Source organism: Pleurodeles waltl, chromosome 4_2, assembly GCF_031143425.1.
Source record: "Pleurodeles waltl isolate 20211129_DDA chromosome 4_2, aPleWal1.hap1.20221129, whole genome shotgun sequence".
NCBI lineage: Eukaryota > Metazoa > Chordata > Amphibia > Caudata > Salamandridae > Pleurodeles > Pleurodeles waltl.
The window spans coordinates 566,520,049-566,541,491 of NC_090443.1; the positions used below are offsets into that span (position 1 = coordinate 566,520,049).

General features: G+C 43.1%; 1 protein-coding gene across 2 annotated transcripts in view; it reads left to right on the plus strand.

Annotated features, from left to right (window-relative positions):
• DENND1B (DENN domain containing 1B) overlaps positions 1-21,443 on the plus strand; it is a 1,047,500-nt gene that overhangs the window by 543,101 nt on the left and 482,956 nt on the right. The window contains exons 7-8 of one of the 2 annotated variants that reach the window (XM_069232124.1): positions 8,115-8,195; positions 10,322-10,381. In XM_069232124.1, the coding sequence (XP_069088225.1) occupies positions 8,115-8,195; positions 10,322-10,381 (141 nt within the window). The remainder of the gene's footprint in view (positions 1-8,114; positions 8,196-10,321; positions 10,382-21,443) is intronic. The other variant, XM_069232125.1, reaches the window with a different exon arrangement.

The window sequence follows — 21,443 nt, forward strand, 5'->3', positions numbered from 1 at the left end:
TAAGAAAAACCTGTAGTAAATGGTAAGCTGAAGGCAGAGTTTCCTCGGCACATCTGAGGCTGTGAGAGCAACCCCTTGTCATTAGCACTGCTGTGCACAGGAGGAGGAGTTACTAATCGTACCCATCAGTACCATATTCGAAGGGCATTATTACAGTCGGACCACCAGTGTCAGCCGCAGAGTACATTGCAACAAATACCCTTGTCACACAGACAGCAAACATTTCTAACAAGAATGTAGTTGATAGCCAACTTCTACAAGATTAAGACACTCAAACACCACATTTATAAACAAGACAGCATAATTAGTCCTGTGCTCATCTGTGAGTGAATCCTTGCTTCCTCACATCTAGGGTCAGAGCAGGGGCCATACCTCTGGCAAACACCTTCTTTTCTCTGAGGCACCACTCTAAAACTGGTGGGAATACATAACTTCCTCCTCATACTGACACATTGACTGTCAGCATTCACGACACAGCTCCTCGACTTTTTTGACAACATTGTTAGTTTTATATACTCATTCATTAGTTATGTAAATACAAGTTCCGTCTGCTGTCTGTTCTTACATCGTCTGTGTAACAGAGTTATAATTTCCTTATATGCGTCTATGGGAGTCCAGGGCAGTCGCAACGGAATTGCTTGTGACGATTTGTAAAAATAAAAAAGAAGTGTTTGAAAAATAAGTAGCATCCAGCTACTGACTTAGCCATACAGAAGGCTTAGAATGTAAGTATGTATGCTTAAAGAAGGAATTTAATAGATTATTGCTAATAGCTGTATTACCCACAGTACTGGAAATTAAGAACTAAAAATTACCCTGGCACACTAATTCTAATCCATCAGCAGGTGCTCATAATTGTGCGGCATATGGGTAAACAAATTGACCCCATCACTAGAGAGCGTAAATCACTGTCATCAGCTTCAGAAAGGGGTACACCTACTTATGTTTGTCATATTTACCAGTTTATTTTATAAACAATGAGCTGTTTGTTCTCCAACGTTAGTTATATAACTATAATTGAAAAATGATAAGTATGGATTTGAGACTGTCATTTTCGAATAGTGGCTTCGGTTATAGTTTAGATTAGTTTCCTTTACTGGATGTTGTTTAGGGCAAGTCGTTTTCAAGCTCCAAATTCTTAGACATGCAAATATAATTGTACCCTGTTAATCAAAATCTCTGCTATTGCAATTTGTGTGTCACATCGTATTTTTATGTATACTAGTTTTGTGTGAATGATTCTAGTGGACATAATATTAACTTTCTAAGTTCAAATTTCCGTTTTTACTTCACAGAGGAAATGGTATTTAGTGAAAAATGTATTTTTCTTATATTTTGGAAGTTTATGTTCGAGAAAGTGTGCTTTGTTTTATGACCTGCAGTATAATCTTACATTTATAATTGTAATTTCTGGAAAATGTTTTTGTTGATTTTTTTGTTGGTGTTTTCGTGCATTAAGTTGTAATGTATGAAAGAATTACATTGAATTTGTGATTTTGTAAATTTCTGTGTCATAGTTGTGAAAATGAAGATGATATAAATTACAGTTGGTCTGCTTCGTGTTCAAGAAAATTATAGAGTTTACTTAGGAGCCCCTAAACTAGTAGGGTATCTAGTCTTTCCACAGTTGTGTAATTGATGTCATTCAAGCATTAACATCAATCAATCAATCAATCAAGGATTTATAGAGCGCACTAATCACCCGTTAGGGTCTCAAGGTGCTGGGGGGGAGCTACTGGTCGTAGAGCCATGTCTTGAGGCATTTCCTGAATGTCAAGAGGTCTTGGGTCTGGGGAAGGTGGAGCGGTAGGGAGTTCCAGGTCTTGGCGGCTAGGTGAGAGAAGGATCTTCCTCCGGCGGTGGTGCAGCGGATGTGGGGGATGGAGGCGAGGCTGGAGGATCGAAGATTGCCGGTGAGGGTGTGGAATGTGAGTCTGTCGTTGAGGTAGGCTGGGCCTGTGTTGTGGAGGGCCTTGTGTGCGTGGATGAGGAGTTTGAAGGTGATCCTCTTTGACACTGGTAGCCAGTCAAGGTCTCTGAGGTGGGGGGAAATGTGGTCACGGCGTGGGATGTCCAGAATGAGGCGGGCGGATGCGTTCTGGATTCTTCGCAGTTTTGTTAGGAGTTTGGTTGTTATTCCTGCATAGAGGGTGTTTCCGTAGTCCAATTGGCTGCTGACCAGGGCATGGGTGACAGTTTTCCTGGTTTCAACGGGAATCCACTTGAAGATTTTGCGGAGCATGCAGAGTGTTGTAGCAGGATGAAGAGATGGCATTGACCTGCTGAGTCATGCTGAGTGTGGAGTCCAAGATGAAGCCTAGGTTGTGTGCGTGGGTGGTGGGTGAGGGCGCGGTTCCTAGGGAGGTGGAACACCAGGAGTCATTCCAAGTTGAGGGGTTGGTGCCAAAGATGAGGATTTCTGTGTTGTCTGTGTTTAACTTGAGGTGGCTTGATTCCATCCAGCTAGCGATGGTGTGAAGTCCGCTGTGGAGGTTGTTCTTTTTAGTTGTAGGGTGTTTCGTGAGGGAGAGGATGAGCTGAGTGTCGTCTGCGTAGGAAACTATGTTGATGTGGTGGGTTCGTGCGATGTTGGCGAGGGGGGCCATGTAAACGTTGAAGAGCGTGGGGCTGAGCAAAGATCCTTGGGGAGCGCCACAGATGATTCTGGAAGCTTCTGACAGGAACGGTGGGAGGCGGACTCTCTGGGTTCTGCCTGAGAGAAATGACGAGATCCAGTCGAGTGCCTTGTCGCGGATTCCAGCGTTGTGTAGACGTGTGTGGAGAGTGTGATGACATACCGTGTCGAAAGCTTCGGAAAGGTCCAGGAGGATGAGTGCTGCTGTTTCTCCTTCGTCGAGCATAGTCCTAATGTCGTCTGTGGCAGCAATGAGTGCAGTCTCAGTGCTGTGGTTTCTGCGGAATCCGGATTGGGAGGTGTCGAGAACCTTGCTGTCTTCCAGGAACCGGGATAGTTGGCTGTTTACAATTTTTTCGATGACCTTGGCTGGGAAGGGGAGGAGGGAGATCGGCTGGTAGTTTTGGGGTCATCTGGGTCTGCCTTTGGTTTATTTAGCAGGGCGTTGATTTCTGCGTGCTTCCATCTTTCTGGGAAGGTGGCTGACTCAAAGGAGCTGTTGATGGTTTTGCAGAGATGGGGGGCGATGATGATGTTTGCCTTATTGAAGATATGGTGTGGGCAGGGGTCCGATGGTGATCCGGAGTGGATGGAGGCCATGGTGGTGGTGGTGTCCTCTATGTTGACGGGGGTCCAGGTGTGGATGAGGTGGGTGTTGCTTGGAGCGTTGGGTTCTTGGGTGTTTGTAGTCAGCTGGTGGGTCTGGGGTTTGAAGCTATTGTGGATTATTTCTGTCTTTTGACAGAAGTGGGTTGCCAGTGAGTTGCAGAACTCCTGTGATGGCAGGGGTTCGTTGGAGCAGGTCCTGGGGGTGGAGAGCTCATTGACGATGCCGAAGAGCTCTTTACTGTTGTGAGCGTTGGCGCGGTTTTTTAGGTGGGTCCTTTTGGTAGTGCGGATCAGTTGGTGATGTTTGCGTAGGGCATCCTTGAAAGCGATGTGGTTGGAGTTGGTAGGGTCAAGGTGCCAGGTTTTTTCCATTCTGCAACATAGCCGTTTGGATTCCTGTAGTTCTAGGTTGAACCAGCTGGCCTTGATTCTGTGGGAGGTGTTTGTTTTTTTTTTTGAGCGGTGCAAGGGTGTTGGCGCAATCTTCTATCCAGCGATTCAGGTTGGTGGTGGCTATGTTGGGGTCCCAGGGGGTGGGGCCCGGGTGAGAGTGGAGATCAGTTGATCCGTTGATATTTTGCTTCAGTTGCGCTGGGGGGGGTTGTGTGCGGTGGTGGTGAGTGACTGTTTTTTGGTAGGAGAAGTGGATGCAGCGGTGGTCTGTCCAACTGAGTTCGGTGGTGTGGCTGAAAGAGACGTGGTTGCTGACTGAGAAGATGGGGTCGAGTGTGTGGCCTGCGGAGTGGGTGGGTGTAGTGACGAGTTGCTTGAGGCCGAAGTTTGCGAGGTTGTCGATTAGGTTGGTGGTGTTGATATCGTTGTTATTTTCTAGGTGGAAGCTTAGGTCACCAAGGAGGATGTAGTCAGTTGAGGCGAGGGCTTGGGAGCTGATGGTGTCGGCGATGTCATCACAGAACTGTGGTCTGGGTCCAGGGGGTCTGTAGACCAGTGTTCCTCTGAGTGTGTTGTTGGCGTTGCTGTGGATTTTGAAGTGGAGGTGCTCGGCGGAGTTGATGGTGTCGTGGGAGTTGGTGGAGGCTCTTATGGTGTTTTTGTGGACTAAGGCGATTCCTCCTCCTGGTCTGTTGATTCGGTCTCTTCTGGTGATCTTATAGTTTTCTGGTATGGCTATGGCTACGTCTGGTTCTGAGGCCGAATTAATCCAGGTTTCAGTGAGGAATGCGACGTCGGGCGAGTATGTGGTCAGGAGGTCCCAGAGTTCAATTGCATGTTTGTGGACTGAGCGGGTGTTAAGTAGGATGCATCTTAGGCGGTTGTCTGTTTTGATTTGGAGTTTGGAGGTTAGGTTGCAGGTGAAATTGCAGGCTTTGCAGGAGAAGGGTCCTTTGGTGTGCATCGGTGTGGACTAGAAGCAGATGGAGGAGCGTCCTGGATTAAGGGCGTGGAGTTCATTGGCAGTGTAAAGGTGTTTGGTGGCGCGAGAGGCGTGTTGGCCAGGGGGTCTGGTGCTGGGCGCGGTCTTGGCGCGGACGGGCTTGCCTTTGGTGCGCCAGCGGCGCGCCCGCGCTGCGGCCTCCTTAAGAGGGGAGGTGGGAGGGAGTGGCAGCTGGGAGAAGGGAGGGAAACCTCCAATGGGAGTGCGGAGGGCGGTGGCAGCAGGAGTCAGGAGCAGGAAGAACTCCGAGGAGGGGGAGGGGGCGGGGCCTTCCGGGAGAGGAGAAGCCAAGAAGCCCAGACAAGCCCAAAACAATGGCAGCACTTACCGGAGCAGTGGTGAGGAGGAAGCGACCTGCCTGCAAGGATGCAGGGTCAGAGGATCACACGAACTTTAATTTGCTTTGTTTGGAGTTTTAGAATGTATGATAATATCTTATTGCTGCTCCTGAGGGAATAAATGCATAGTGTGGTGTGTGTTAATATCATGAATATTTGATTGGATCATGTAAGCATGAGCAACAGAGTGCTAAGTGAAATTATGTATTTTATTTTTTACTACGTTTAATTAGTGTGTTTAAAATCCTATAACAACCGTAACACACAAGTAGCTCAAAGAAGGCGGATGAACATGAATATGATAACACCCTAATACAGGAAATATTTCCATAATGCACTCCTTTGTCTGCTGTCACCACGGAACATGCTTTTAAACCGCTGCATTTCCATACAAAAAGTTTTACATTTCATAATGGATTAAATTTGTGCCTTTCATTGTCCCACGTCTATTATCCTCCTCGATAATGCAACACTGTCTATGGTATTCCAAGTCTGGAGTTGTGGCACCAAAGCCTACCAAATCTTCTCAAACTTGCAGGGCACTACGAATTTGTGTATGTCACTTGCTTTCATACACCAAGTACGATTTTTACTGCAAAGTTCCAATGGCAGAGACAACCTGTTTTCCGATTATAATATTACATCTTGTTTGGCAACTTCCAAGTGCCACATTTACAAATAAGTCACAGGTATCTCATAATTTCTACATCTAACCTTGTGCTTATCTTGATCGTTTTAGGAGGGTTTTCCAGCGGGCTGCCATCTGCCTCTTGTAAACTCTTTATTACTTCATACCAAAAGCACTGTATTATATGGAATAGCCACAATGTCTGATAGAGCCTTCTTGTGTGCATTCCCACACACATATTGAAGAATGGATGGAACAAAACTCCTGAGTTGATTCATAAAATTATATATTTTGTGCAGGGTTTTTTTATGAGTTGAAGCCCAGTACTTGTCCCAATGGCTACTTCACTACGTTATAGCAAAGCCTTCTACCAATCATTCAAGAGCGTACATACCTAACAGCATGTCACCTATAAAGTGCTTTCCACTCGGTCCATACCTCCTCAATCACAGTTCAAATAGAATTTCCGTTTATGCCAGCCCAAGCCCAGATGAAGATCCTGACCCTTTCAAACCAAATGATCCACAAAACATGAACTATGAAACCACAAGGGCATTTTGTTTTGGGAGGACCATCTTCATAATTGTACAGTGAAGGCATGTTCTATTTGCATGTTGAAATCTTAAACTTTACAGTACGTTCATCAGAGATAATAATTATAAAGAAAACGACCTAACAGAACAACTTAGCCACAGGAATCCATCATCAGTGGATTAGCATCTTGTCTTCACGGCAGGTCTCACCGGCTGTATGATGGAAGTCGTAGCTTTTTGTATGGCCATGTGATTAAACTTTCTGAGACCAGCTCTCAGATGCTGCATGTGAAAGTAGCCATTACGCCAAAGAATATTTATGCCTTCCAAAAGTGTGAATCTTGAATAACAACCCTGTAGGGAAGACGCAAGTGATAGTGGACTTTTACAGCTCCCTTTCCTGCACACTACACAACCTCGGGGTTTCCACAAATCATACTTTTAACTCTAAGCCCCAGAACAGGGGGCCTACCAAGAATGTGGGGACTAAGATTAGTTGCGACTGATAAAAGAAAAATGCAACTCCCGTTATGTGTAATACACAAACGCAAACTATTGGCCTTGAGCACTGATAAGAGGGTTTGGCCTGCCAGTCACCATCATATGCGTCCCTCATTCTCCAAAGATCCAAGAAAGTAAAACATAAGGCAGTAAGGGAAGATCTGTCATGTGTACAGAGTGCCCAACGGTGACGGCACAGGTAGAGGAGCTCCAACCCAGTGCCTTATAGTAAGCACTCCTAAGAATGGCAGGACTCTAGGATCCCAGCCTGCTGGGCTTTGCCTATCAGGAGAAAATAATTATTAAAAAGAAATACAAACTGGTTTCTAGATTTGAATGAAAAAGCTCAGAAGGAGCGAAAAATCAACAATAGTGCAAGCCAAAGAATGCAAAAAGAAAGAACCAAGCTGCATTCCCTACAACTCATTGCTTAAAGCAGAGTCCATTCCAGAGAAACATTACTTCTGTGTGAAGGGTCAGTTCTTTATTTCCACATGGCAAGGGCTAGCTTAGTTGTCTGTTTCCTTCATGTGACTGAGCCTCGTATTGTAAGAACTGTGACAATGAAGTGAAAGCAATTACATATTTATATCTGTAAAAATGCATGCAAACAAAAGGTTTCAGACTGGTTGATAATCCTCCTTAAGCTCACTATGAAGCCAGTCTTGACTTTAGTGGTGATTCGCAGTCTTCCATCCCTCCACATTGACACACCTCTTCATAATTGAGGAGCATCCAGTAAATCATTTGTCTTTTGTGGACAGGAAGGGAAAACATATAAACACTGCTTTTTAGAGTTTGCCGCCTTGATCAATTTGGCAAAGTCCTGTCATCAACTTTAATCAAGCTGATCTGTTGTTGAACACACAGTGCTCAGCCTTCTTGATAAACAGTAGTTCATTGCATGTATAAGCAAATATCAGAAGGTGACTTTAGTGCTTGACCACAGTCTTGGCAGCTTCAGAAAGCCTATGGTTGGTCCATCATGAGAGTGCTGGGTACAGCTCCGCTTTTAGAGCAGTACTAACATCCATTACCTCCAGCATCAATGCCTTCCCCACCAAAGATTTGGGTGGTTGTCTTGTCGATTAACCAGTGGAATACCATTGGTGGCAGGAAAAATATATTTGTATAAATATTTACATATATCTGTTATCCTGCATTCTGACCCTTAGTGCAGAACATCCCTTCTTTCTTTACTCGAATGTAAGAAAGGGCTAACGTTCAGAAGCAAAAATATAGAGTTAGCAATACTGTTTGCAAATCAAGACATCACAGAAATATTTAATGAAAAATGCTGGTTAAAATGACTTTAATTTGATCCTTAATAGTCATTAGCTTTACAGACTACTGAAGTTGTCTGCATAGTCCTCAAAAGTAAACAGGCAGGATTATAATAATTATGTAGCCATAATCAAAATAGCTGTGTATATTATTTGTGTTAAACCATAAAAATAATTTTATTTTTTTGCAGGAAAATGACTTGAATGACATGCTAGGATCACTGTACAATCACCCTGTGCCAAAAGCCAACACTCCTGTAAATTTAAGTGTGGTATGTATTTTAATTATTTGCCTTCAAAATATTACAGTAATATGTGCTAAACAAAATTATCTTTGTACATGTATTAAAAAAGTATTTAAGAATGAAATTGCTATTAGATGTGCTGTATTAAACAGCAGTGGGCCTTTACTTTGGATATTAAGTTACTCTTTGCTGAGATATTGTTGCATTCTGAGATTTGTGTTGTAATTCTACACTGCAGTGGTGAAGCTCTCCCTTTTTGTCTCTGTTTGTGTACCACTTCTATCTAAACTAAATGCAAAATTTTGTCTTAGCTAAGATATGAAATATTCAGATGAAGTAGACAAAGATTCCTTACATCGAATGCCTCTAGGTTAGTAGTGCAGAAGTGAATAATTCTCTGTTTTGTTAGACCGTTACAAATACAGATTTCTACAAGCCTATTAGCACATATATGCATTACTTTGTTAATAATATACATTTTTTTTATAACGGATGTATGTCATAATTTTTTAAATAATGATTCTTAGAATTATTTTAGGTTTGGTTGTGTAGTGACAGAACCACAAAAGCAGAGGGGTGATGATTAAATTTGATGTTCAATAATGAACATAGTCACAAAAATGGAGTATCAACACTCCGTGGTCTTCAGTAGTAAACACAACAAACAAAGCATAAGTCCAAGGAGAAGCAAGGACACACATCAAGTGAAAATTGATATACAATGTAAGGAGGAATTCTACTGTGATATATTTCAAAACTATCAAAGAAAATGGAAAAAACAGAATAGGAGTAAAAGCCGGTGCAGAATATATAATTATGGAAATAGAAGAGGTGATGGAAAATAATGTGGACAATTGAGTTCAGCATAAAGCTATATAAATATAGCAAGCATGTCACTTGACCTCATAGCAAAAACCAAAATGAAGGGAATATAGAATTCAAGTTTCTCTTGAAGTTTAACAGGAGGCAGAGTCGTGTGTTAATTTCTCAAAATGTTTAACGAATTGTGGGAGGTTTGAATTATTAAGGTTTTTTGCGACTCGAAGAGAAAACCAAGTCAGAGTTTTAACCAAGAATCTTTTATAGGTAGGAAACCTAACTGGAGCAGAGAGGGGATCAGAGAAAAAGGCAAGATTAGAGAAAGAGTGCATGTTTGGGTTTTATTTTCCAGTTTGAGGCACAAGTAACCAACTTCCAAATTAGTGTGCCACAAAGTATACTGTGACAGCTCAGAGGCACAAAGAGAAGCTTGTATGAAACGATTTCCAGTAGTCATTTGTGATGTAAAGTCTAACAGAGAGATGTATATACAGTTAGTTGTGATGAGAAGTGCAAGCACACTAAGTCCCTCAAAGTGTTTTGTTTTGCCTTAAGAAGAATGCACTACTTTCTAAAGTTTGGCACACAGGTTAAAGACTTCAGTACTGGTGGAAAGTGGAGTCTCACTCCTTTCCTACAATTCCTGATTGAGGAATGTGGCAGATCCTTGAATCCCCCCCTAAATACATATCCTTTTTACCAGTCACCAGACATATATTTTTAGGTAGCTTACCTCTGACATATGGCTTGACTCCTTCCCACTCACCGAACCCATTCTCATACCAAGAGCCTGATTTGCTCCCCTTTCAACAGGAGAAGTGAAAGAACCCAAGGCGCTAGTAATATCTCCAAAATACCGTAAGACATAGCTTTCTTCCCTGAATAAGCAAGAGAACCAGGAAAGGCCATTCAAATTGTGCCCCTTCCGAGAGGAGTCTTACTAAGGGACCATGGTGGAACTATAATCTTCGAGAAGGAATCTATCTCTGTATACAGCCGTGATGTTCTTCCAGTAAATAAGGATGCAACAGACAACATAAGATATGAACTTGTAAAGTAAAGCGTGATATTGGTAGTTTTCAAACCTTTCATTATCATTCAGTTGAGAAAGGTTTTTGGTAGCCTATTTAAGATGTAAATATGTTGCTTTCTTTGCTTAAATTGTGTTTATATTGAGGTGAATGTACACATAGCCTGAAGAAATATGTATCTGTAGTATAAGGGTGATTTTGTTTGTGCCAGAGGATCACAAATAATGAATATCAACAATAATCAGCACACATGGACTTTGTATGACAGTGTATTGACATCACACTCTTCTCATGTTGTACAAGAGCCAACAGGTATTTATTTCAAGTGAACAAATCATGAAAACTCCACCAAGCCCCCTGTTGGTGAGTGAATGCATGGGCACATTTGATCTGCTAGTCAGATTATTTAATCAGTGGTTGAGTAGATTTTTGTTTTTCTCATTTGGTTTTCTTATTCTTCCTTTTGTGTGGAAAATTGCTAAAGATCATATGCGAATTTTGGGTTTGTTTTTGAAGTAGCTGACTTATGTCAACCTTTTCCTGCTCATTTTTACTTCTGTCATTGTAAATCTTAGTCATGGCATTTAAAGAAATAATAGAGTTTTACTGTTTACAGTTAGTTCCTTTTCAAGGAGTCCTACCATAAAGGTAAAAATTGCAATTAATAAAGGTTCTTTCAATGCAAAAAGACAGTGCCTTGCCACATAATATTTCTTAGAACTATTTCATCAGCCTCTTAATAGTGACATTGAAGTTAGAAATGTCTATTTCTTCTTTTATGCAAGTGAAGATGAATTATGTATTTTATTGTGTCTTAATCATTTTCACATTTGTTTTTTAAAACTCTTTTTGCCCAACTCTGGTATGTGATGCATCTATTTTATTTTAGGATTAATTATTTCATTTCAGGTTTTAAAATGTATGTTGAAGCCCATTTCAGTTGTGTAATTCACTTCTAGTGCTGCCTGTTTTAGGAATGTGTTCCTAGCTATTGTAATTTTTGTGGAGTGGCTTTGTCTTAGCCACATAAACATCACTCCGGTTACTTATTAGGAGGGGATGCTTGTTGGTGCTAATCAGAAAAGGTCATATAGGGATCTTTTTGTCCATAATTACTCTGTTTAGCCTGTTAGCACATTTCTGTATCTCTGTACAGTTTTAGACTTTTAACTCTCCATAACTCATTCACTCATACTTTTTCAGTGGACAGAATTTGACATAACATTTTACTCACCCAACATAGATGCTTTGTAGAGACAATGGAAGTTTCAAAGATTAAGTTTAAGAAAGGTTAACAGATTAAAACACCAGTTTAGCAGACTGATTAAACCAATCATAAACAAGTTGAAATTTGGGTGTGCAGTACAAGAACCACAACTCATTTGTGTGCAAATTAGAGGCCATTAACTGTTCCTGAAAATTAAGTTGAGGAGGAATGAGAAAACAATATGCACTTTATAAGGGATTTAGAAAATAGTCTGTTTTGCAAAGACCAATGAAATCATAGGTCTGTTATATCAACAATAGAGATGTATGCATTTTAACATTTTTCAACTACATGGAGTTGAATCTGTGCTTCAGAGGATTCCAAGGAAGGTATTTATTCTAGCATTTGCTTTTTCCATGGTGACACCTTGAATGTGAGATTGCGTAGTTGGGAGGAAGGCTTTTCTATTCACATGGATAGCACAACATTTTAGGTTTACTTTGCAAGTTACAAGAGATCATTTGTCTTACTCATCATAAACAATTATCATTATTTTTCAATAGGTGCATTAATTTATTTTGAAAGACCTTGTTAGATTTAAAATCTTGCACTTTCATCCCTTTCTGATAGTCCCCCTAACCATTTACATTTAGTGGTGCTCTTGAATTATTCGCATACGTATTCACCATTGTTATGCATAGAAGTATATTCCACCACATTCAAGTTTAAACATGTCTCCTTTAATTCATTGTTTACAGATTCAGAGCACAAAAATGATTTTTTGAAGTGCTGTGTTAGAAATGGGATCTCTAGTTGGCAGTCAGTTTACACACTGCCCATGTAGGGACTCTCACTCTAGTCACACACCTAAGATAACCATTGCTCACCCCCTTGGTAGCTTGGCACAAGCGGCCAGGCTTATCTCAGAGACAATGTGTAAAGTATTTGCACAAACACATACAGTAACACAGTAAAAACCCCTCTAAAGGACTCCACACAAGTTTAGAAAAATAGCTAATATTTACCTAAATCAAACAAAACGAAAATGACAAAAATCCAACATATGCAAGAAAAGATATTACTTCTTAAAGTTAAAAGTCTTAATCCAAAGAATGAATGGATGGATTGTTTTAGCTGGCATGTGTATTTAAAACTGCAGGGATGAAGGTGCATCAAAAAAGCAAGCAATGCGTTGATTCCTTACTTGCAAGTGAGGCCGTGTGTCGATTCTTTCCCCGCCGGCTAAGTGATGTGTGGATTCTTTACTCACAGGGAACAGATTAATCGATTTCTGGACAGGCAGCTTCTGGTCTGTGTGGTGATGTTGAAGTTTAGGCGCCCGGGGACGATGCATGGAAAATCTAGATGCACGGTAACAATGAAGCCGTGCAGAGATTGTGAGGCGTTGAGTTCACAGCTGCAGTGTGGGTGCTGCATTTATTTTACAGCCGCAAGGTGGGTACTGCGTCGATTATTCAGCTGCTCGGCTCTGATGTGTGGATTTTCACTCCTGTTTTACAAGCTTCTTCTTCCAAGGGCCCTGGGACTGCAGTGACACCACTTGGCAAATCAGGGTGTCTAAGCAAGAGGGCCCAGGTGCTTACAGATGAAGTCTTTGATGCCCCTGAGACTTCTTAACAGGAGCCAAACTCACTCCAATGTCTTGGAGAAACTTCACACGCAGGATACACGGCAAAGTCCAGCCTTTGTCCTCTCTAAGGCAGAAGCAGCAACTGCAGGCCAACCCAGCAAAGCACACACAGCAAAGGGGCCTAACTCCTCCGCACAGCTCTTCAGCTTTTCTTGGCAGAAGTTCCTCTTGATCCAGAAGTGTTCTAAAGTTGTGGGACCAGCAGTCCAATAGTTATACTCACTTCTGCCTTTGAAGTAGGCAAACTTCAAAGGCAAGTCTTTGTAGTGCACATGGCCCTGCCTCTTCCTTGTCCTGCCCCATCCACACTCTAGTTGGTTGGAGTCTGTATTGTGTGAGGCCAGGCACAGCCCTTTCAAGTGCAGGTGTGAGCACCTCCCTCCCACTGTAGCCCAGGAAGACCCATCAGGATATGCAGGACACACCTCAGCTCCCTTTGTGTTACTGTCTAGAGTGAATTCACAAACAGACCAACTACCAGTCTGACCCAGACGTGGATTGAGCAGCAAAGCAGAGGCACAGAATGGTTAAGCAAGAAAATGCCCTCTTTCGAAAAGTGGCATTTTCAAACTCACAATCTAAAACCAACTTTACCAAAATATGTATTTTTCAGTTGTGAGTTCAGACACCCCAAACTCCATATCTCAATCTGCTCGCCCTGGGAAATTACTTAAAAGCATTTAAAGGCAATCCCTATGTTAACCTATGGGAGGAAAACAAATGGCAGTATTTCACTACCAGGACATGTAAAACAGACCTCCCGAGAGGGCTTTCTTAGGGGTGACTTATATGTAGTAAAAGGGAAGGTTTAGGCCTGGCAAGTGGGTGCACTTGCCAGGTCAAACTGGCAGTTCCAAAGTGCCCTCACAGACACTGCAGTGGCAGGTCTGAGACATATTTACAGGGCTACTCATGTGGGTGGCACAGTCAGTGCTGTAGGCCCACTAGTAGCATTTGATTTACAGGTCGTGGGCACCTCTAGTGCACTTTACTAGGGACCTACTAGTAAATCAGATATGCCAATCAAGGATTACCAATCATAATCACAATTTAGATACAGAGCACTTGCACTTCAGCAGTGGTCAGCAGTGGTAAAGTGCCCAGAGTACCAAAATCTGCAAAACAAAATCCAGCACATAGTCAAAAATAGAGGAAGCAGAGGCAAAAAGACAGGGGAAACCAGGCCAAGGGATGACAATGTCTTTCCCAATATTTCAGTGCTGACTGTATGTTACATATTAGGTAACTTAATTCGTTTTCGGGAGGTATTTTTACAAACTTCCAACGTCATGCTTCATGGTGCCGGGACCTATCGGGCTCTTTTTAAAGTTCAGGATTTATTATGTGGACCCTATATCTCTAATAATGTCCCCCATAATTTTAACAAGGAGTATTTTGTTGTTGATATTTTTCCTTCAGATTTAGAAGTTAATCCATGCCAGTACTGGGATCCACCATTTCTAAATAATTATCTAAAACATGAAGGTCATTAGTGCAAAAGATCTTGTTACAGTGATCTTCTAAGCATTCCGGGGAACCTGGAACCCATCTGGGTTGTAAATGTATACAATGTGGTATGCAAGTTTCATTTCAAACCTCAAATCATGTCATTAATTGTTTGCTGTATTGCTTTAAACTTTGTTATCCTTACAATATCAGATTTGAAAATTCTTAAAAAATGCTCTGTTGGATAATTTGTGAAATGTATCCAATAGTTCATCTTTGATAAAAAAAAAGTCACACAATATTTTAATTATACGTCGCAGTAGTAGCTTTGCTGCACAATCTCTGCATGGCCCCCTTTGGCTTGGACATTGGCCCTGAGCAGCAAAGAAACACCCTGCGAACACACTTTACCAAGGTAGCCACCCCTCCCACTTGGCCTACATGTTGCATCATCAAGAGCCACAACCCTGATCCTATGCCTCACATTTAATTGGACACCTTTACAGTGAGGCATTATAAGCTACGGACGCCAGATTGCACTGGGTGCTTGTGCTGCAGCACTACCCAGCACGCAAAGGCACAAGAAAGCAGTCCTTCCAGATGTAGACCTGCTGTGATTCAACATAGCCACACTCCTACTGCGTTACTACTACAGGGCACTGCACCTCTGGACCTAACATCCTACTTGGCTGCCTCTCCCGAAGGCCGCACACCTTACATGCCTGTACCCACACCCCTGCCCTCCTCATTGCTCCCAACACTGACATTCTTCCAGTAGCCAGCTAATTCTTGGCTATAGTTTGACATATGGGGCTGTTTGTGCTGCTGTGCCTGCAAGGGAATGTTGGCACTGGAAGGCAGGACCCTTGATCAGGTGAACTGGCACTCCTCTGGGGTATGCGCATGGAACAAGCCATCATGAGTCACCTCTGTTCCAGCACCCACAACACATCTTTACACATTTTAAGCTAGCATCCCTGACATATTGGACCCCCTAGGCCCTACCGCATCAATCTGAGACGAACTAGATACTGTCTTGAAGACCACTGAAAGAATCCGAGTCTCGCTGGAGAGCACGTGTACATCTCTAGAAAGCAAGATCAGCAGTGTGGCAGCAAATCGCACATTGCCATATGCAGAGCCCCTCAGACTAGTTAATAAGGTTCACTCTGTGGAACAGACTCTTGCCGAGCACCAGCTGAAGTCCAGAGAGATGGAGATATTGCTGCAGGCACTAGTGATAGGGAACACATCCTGGAATGCCATGAAGAAGATGCGAGGGGAAGCCCCAGGAGAAACAATTTCCATGCGGTTGGCCTCCCAGAAGGTGTTGAGGGGCAAGATGCTGTTGCATATGTGGAATGCTGGTTGTATGACCTGCTTCCTCCAACAGCACTCTGGCAATTATTTTCCAGTGAGTCAGTCCATCACATTCTGATATGTAAACTCCCACCTGGCTCTAATCCTAGACCACTACTGTTCCATCTGCTTCATTATAATGACAGAGACTCCATTCTATGAGAAGCGTGGGACTTTGAAACATTACTGTTGAAAATGCACTTGTCATGTTCTTTCTGTACTCACTGTGGCAGAGAAACTCCTTTCTGATTGTCAAATGCCACCTATGTGACCTAGACTTATGCTCCTCGCTTCTATTCCCTGCATGCCTGTGGGTTGTCATGGAGGAGACAACACATTTCTTCGACTCCCCCAATGCTGCGTGGGACTGGCTGGATTCAACTGGGCAGGTGAATTTTAGTCCGTCTATACTGGAGACGAAACTGCACCACAACCCGGCTGTGACTCGCCATTGTGGGCGCCACTCAAACCACTCCGCATAACCCAAAGCTGTCTCTGACCTGGAGCAAGTTATTTAGGAGAGGCACCGGACTCTACAGATGGCAGCCACAATTTGTGAAGCTTAACAGAGCTCAGAACCCAATTATGATTCCACCAAATCCCTCAGTGACAGTGGCCCTTAGGATACTTGGCCTTCTAGAATGGGGTCAGTTGTCTCCCCTGATGATGCCACAGATGGCTGATGACATTATCTGACATATACTCTGTGAAATATGCTGCGGCCAGCCAATTGGACTTGCAGCATCTTATCCGTAATGTTGATCCACCAATGTGTTTTCTAACCTCTCTTCCTTTGCAGCTGACATGAGGTATACATGTCTTTGTATTTCTTTGTCATACACTGCTACTGTGCTGGAGTTAATCTGCGCCCTACTGTGAAGCTCTGATTGGTAGTAGATCGCTCATTCAAGCCGATGCATGCCTATCCTTACTGCACTGGCTGCCCCATCTTTGGTTGCCTTGCCTTCCCCCCTTGGTTCCATTTCCATATTTTATTGCTGTTGTTGACCTTCATAGTTCAGAATTTTGGATGGGTGTATGTTGTCACTCGTTTCTGATGGTATTCACTATTCCTCTTTCTTGGTTTTCTTCTTGGTTATATGTTATTCTTATATGGCATCTGACCCTGCTTCTCCCGTCCCTACTAAATTAACACCGCTCACAGGCTGGCCTTCTGCCTAATACACAGTGGCTGACCACTGCACCCTCCTCTAATACACACATGACCCACATTAATGTAATAACCTGGAATGTGTGGGGAATGCACATGCCTTTGCACCGCTATTCTAGTGACTCATATCTCAAATGTCACTTCACTTGCTGTTACAAGAAATACATTTAACACTTACCAAAGCAACTAGGCTTCAGAGGCATGGCGTGGCCAAGTGTTTGCCACTTATTTCTCATCCTATGCCAGGGGCATATTGATATGGGTTAAACAAAGTATCTCCTTTGGACCAGATGATGTTGTTGTAGACACAGAGGGCCGCTACATGTTTGTGAAGTGCCATCTCAATGGCCGTCAAATCCTCATAGGCTCTGTCTACACCCCTAGCTCGGAGCAGGCCATATTCCTTCACAGGCTGTCTGAGATATTATTCTGCTGGTGCAGGGTCCCATGGCTCATAGGGAGAGATTGCAATTGTATTCTCAATACTGATCTTGATTCTTCTTTTCCTAAACTGCATCTCACACCTGCATCTTTCAATGCCCAGGCACTATACGACTGGCTCTAGCACTGGCAGCTGTTAACATTTAGCTCTTATGCAATGCAAACATGAAAGTGTACTCCTTTTTCTCTTCACCATACCATTTGCATGCCTGGATAGACTGGCTGATCGAAACAGCCAACTTACTCCCCTCTGTCATATGTACTGACTAATTAGGTCACATCCACTCCGACCACAACCCCCAGTGTTACAATTTGCATAGGGCACAGACCCCCTACTATTCTCACTTGGCTCCTGTACACAGTGGAGTTGGAGGCTCCCTCCTACAGAGTCTCTCTTGGCATGGCCATTATAGACTATTTTGAGCAAAACAAATAACACATACTCCATCAGACTGTTTGACTGGAATGCGTTTAAAGTGACCATTAGAGGCCATTGTCTGGGGACAAATTGGAATATGTGCCAACAACTGGACAGTGACAGCTCTCACAATCTATGCTTTTAGACTGCAAAACTCATGTGATGCTTAAACCAGCTAACACTAACCAACTGGTAGCTACACGTCGCAAACACGCTTTATTATAAGAAAAATTGTGTGTTCTTAATTACGCTGCCCATTTAGCTCAAACACATGCCATGGCTGCGGGCCTGTGCCACAGGCAGAACTCTGGGTCCAGATATGTCTGCAGCATTGTACAAAACAGCCCCACTCCTTGCCCCTTGCCTACAAATACTGTTCGAGGAAGAGCTCTCAGCCTCCCGACTCCCAGCATGAGGTGCAACTCGTCTCCTTCTGTATAGCTTCCATACTAGGGTTGTAAAGGTGCTTGGCTTTGCTTAACACAGACTATAAAGTTCTGTCCAAAATCTTCACAGACCGGCTAGCTCCCCTACCCCCCACACTGGTCCACCCAAACAAGAATGGGTTTGTCCCAGCCCGAAACACCACCTTGAACTAACAGCAAATCCTTTGTGTCCTGAAATACTCTTCGTAGTGTTATCCTCGAGCCGGGTACCTGGTATTAGACCTTGAGAAGGCCTTTAACTCCCTGGAGTTGGCTTTCTTGTTTGAAACTTTGCCACACTATAGTATTGGAAGCCATTTTCTACATTTGTTTAAACTGCTATACACCCAATCTCTGGTCTGGGTCAAAACAGGCTCTCTCATCTCAGAGCCAGTCCATAAACACAGAGGCACCCATCAAGATTGCCCACTATAATTTCCCTGGCAATAAAGGCAATTGCTATTAAGGAACAGGGTGCAGCCTTGGACATTCCTCTAGGGGACGGAATCCACACCGTTTCCCTTTATGCTGAAGACATGCACATATATCTCAGAGACATGTACGTGATTCCTGACACGATCGCTCTGACTCTCACTCGCTTTGCTGTTCTCTCTGGCTTAAAGGCTAACTGTGCAAAATCTTGCCTATTCCCCTTTACACCTGAGTTGCCAAATCATGACTTTACCCTAAATGGCATACTAGTACCTTCACAGCCCAAAATATTCTGATACCTGGGTGTCAGGGTGTATCTCTAACCAGCGGACATATTTGATGGCTACCTTACACGCACCATGTTATCCCTGAAGTCCCAGATGACCTTTGGTGAACATTACCATTTTAAATAGCAGGAAGAGTAGCCCTCCTTTAAATGGTGGTCGTCCCTATGCCTTCTCTGTTACTTTACTTACCTACCTCTTTATATCCCAACCCCATGTTTTCGTTCTTTTTATTTGCAGCAAATCACGATGCACTTGCAAAACATTCCTTGCTCCCAGACCAGGGCAGGCTCGCTGTACCGAACCTAGAACAGTACTACCTTGCCTCCCAATCTCAATGGGTGGCTAACTTTTTTGCTGGCTTACAGCTAGCCAACACTGCCACATTACCACCCTGTAATTTACTTACTATCCTTCAACTGTTCCACCCATGCACCCTGGCCAAAACACCAAATTCTCTGCTACTGGGAGTGAGATATCACTGGTGCCTCTACCTTATGCGGTCATCCATTCCTTGTGCACCGGCACTGGCCCTACTTCGTACACCAATAGGTCAGAACCTCATCTCATCAGCGGAACTAACCACTTGGCACGCAACTGATCTAGACACCCTGGGGGATCTTTACCAGGATGGTACCCTCCTCTCATATAAGACATTCATCGAGGATGAAGGCTTTCTCCTGGTCTATTCCTATTATACAACTCACTGCTTATGTCATTTAGAAATAAACGGGGCGATATGACACAAAAGCATCCAACACACCACACTGTATAATACCTTCATGTGATGGGGCCGGGTCGACACTTAATACACTGGTTTGAGAAGTCGCTGTGAATTCACACTGCACAACAACTTACGGCCCAATGCTGCCTTTGGGAAGGCAACTTGATTTGCCCCTACATGGACAGGGCAGGGGGTACCTTAATGGAAAGTCCAGCTCATATTTAATGCAACACCCGATTTCACCTCATCCAATTTTACAACATAAACTGGGCCTACCTCACCCCTGCCAAAATAAATTGCTACTTCTGCTGCACTCATGCTGGTTGCCCTCACTGTCACCTGGTTGACGCAGACCTGCTCCACATGCTATAGGCTTGCCCATCTCTACATCACTACTGGCGAGGTGTCACGTTTTGCTCAGGGCGTCCTTACCAGCACAGGTTTGAAACATGCCTCTTTGGTCTCTATCACAGAGACAAGAAACTCAGCGTTACTTCCCGTCTTCTCGACCTGGGATTTCTGACAGCCAAACGTCTAATTACTCAACGGTGGAAATCACCCGAACCCCCAACAATATCAGCCTCATGCAATCCCTCTTTACATGGGCACAGGTGCAAGGTGTAGCATTGCATAGGGAAGAGAACCTAGGGCTGTGCAAATATCCCATAGCAGTGAGCTGGGACACTGTCCTGACTGACTTTCAGGCTAACACACACCTAGACGCTGAGGCACTGGATGATCCACTGGAAGGTGGGGACGGCATAGCAGATGGCCATATCCTGACTTAATCGCACGACATTCAAGGATGTCTAACTTTCCCTTGTTCACGTTGTTCCAGGACCCTAAATTTGTGTATTGACTAGTAAAATCAGGTGATCTGCTGATCCAATGCCTTGGGTGTGGGGTAAGGTACAGAATCAGGTATTCATTTCTTCTTTACTTGGTGTATCTTTTTGAATAATTGATTAATTTGTCTACTCCTAGATGAATATGTTGCTAGTTCCCTTGCAGGGTCACTATGCTTGTATTACATCTTTCCTCTTATGATACGGTGTTCAACCCAGCAGGACACTTCTAAGCTGATGTGTGGCTCCTTGCTCTCAATACACCTATTTATGTCTCGCTTGCTTTGTATCCCAAAGTGCCGATTGGAAGCTAATATGTTACACTGGCTCTGTAACTGAAATATGTGTTGTTGCTTGACCGCTGTCTTGTCATTCTGAAGAAAAAAAAAACAATAAACAGATTGAAAACAACATAAGGCCCAGTAATAATAGTGAGCATACAGTAAAATACTTTCTTTGTCTTTTAAGGATCTCCTTAGCTTATTACAAACAAGGCTAACGCCTTTAGACACTTACACAATAGCACACAGTGCTGTTCATTAATTTTATTTGATTTCATATTATGAGGAGTTTCATGACTCATGTTATACATTTTTGGTTTGATGTCCATTTTATGATATTTAATGACCCACTTAGAGAAACTGGAATACTACTCCGTCTTCTGAATAGGTTTTTTATTCCTCATTTTCTTTCAGCTAAGTTTACTTTGTAAAGGCACTGTTTGAGTTGACGTTTGAGTCTGAATTGAAGTAATTATATGCACAATAGATGAGAGAGGACAATCTACGTGGTACCTCTATATATGGCTAGCAATAGTCATCAGAGTAGATCCTTTTTTTGAAACAATTATTAATCGGTCAATATATTCAGTCAGTCTGAGAGCGCAGAAGGTATCATTATCTGACAGATCATGTACAGGGCTAAATCCCACGTTGCAATTTAGCCCGGTACATGATCTGTCAGATAATGATGCCTTTTGCGCTCTCAGATCTAGTCTGATGATTATTGCTCGCCTTGAAAAA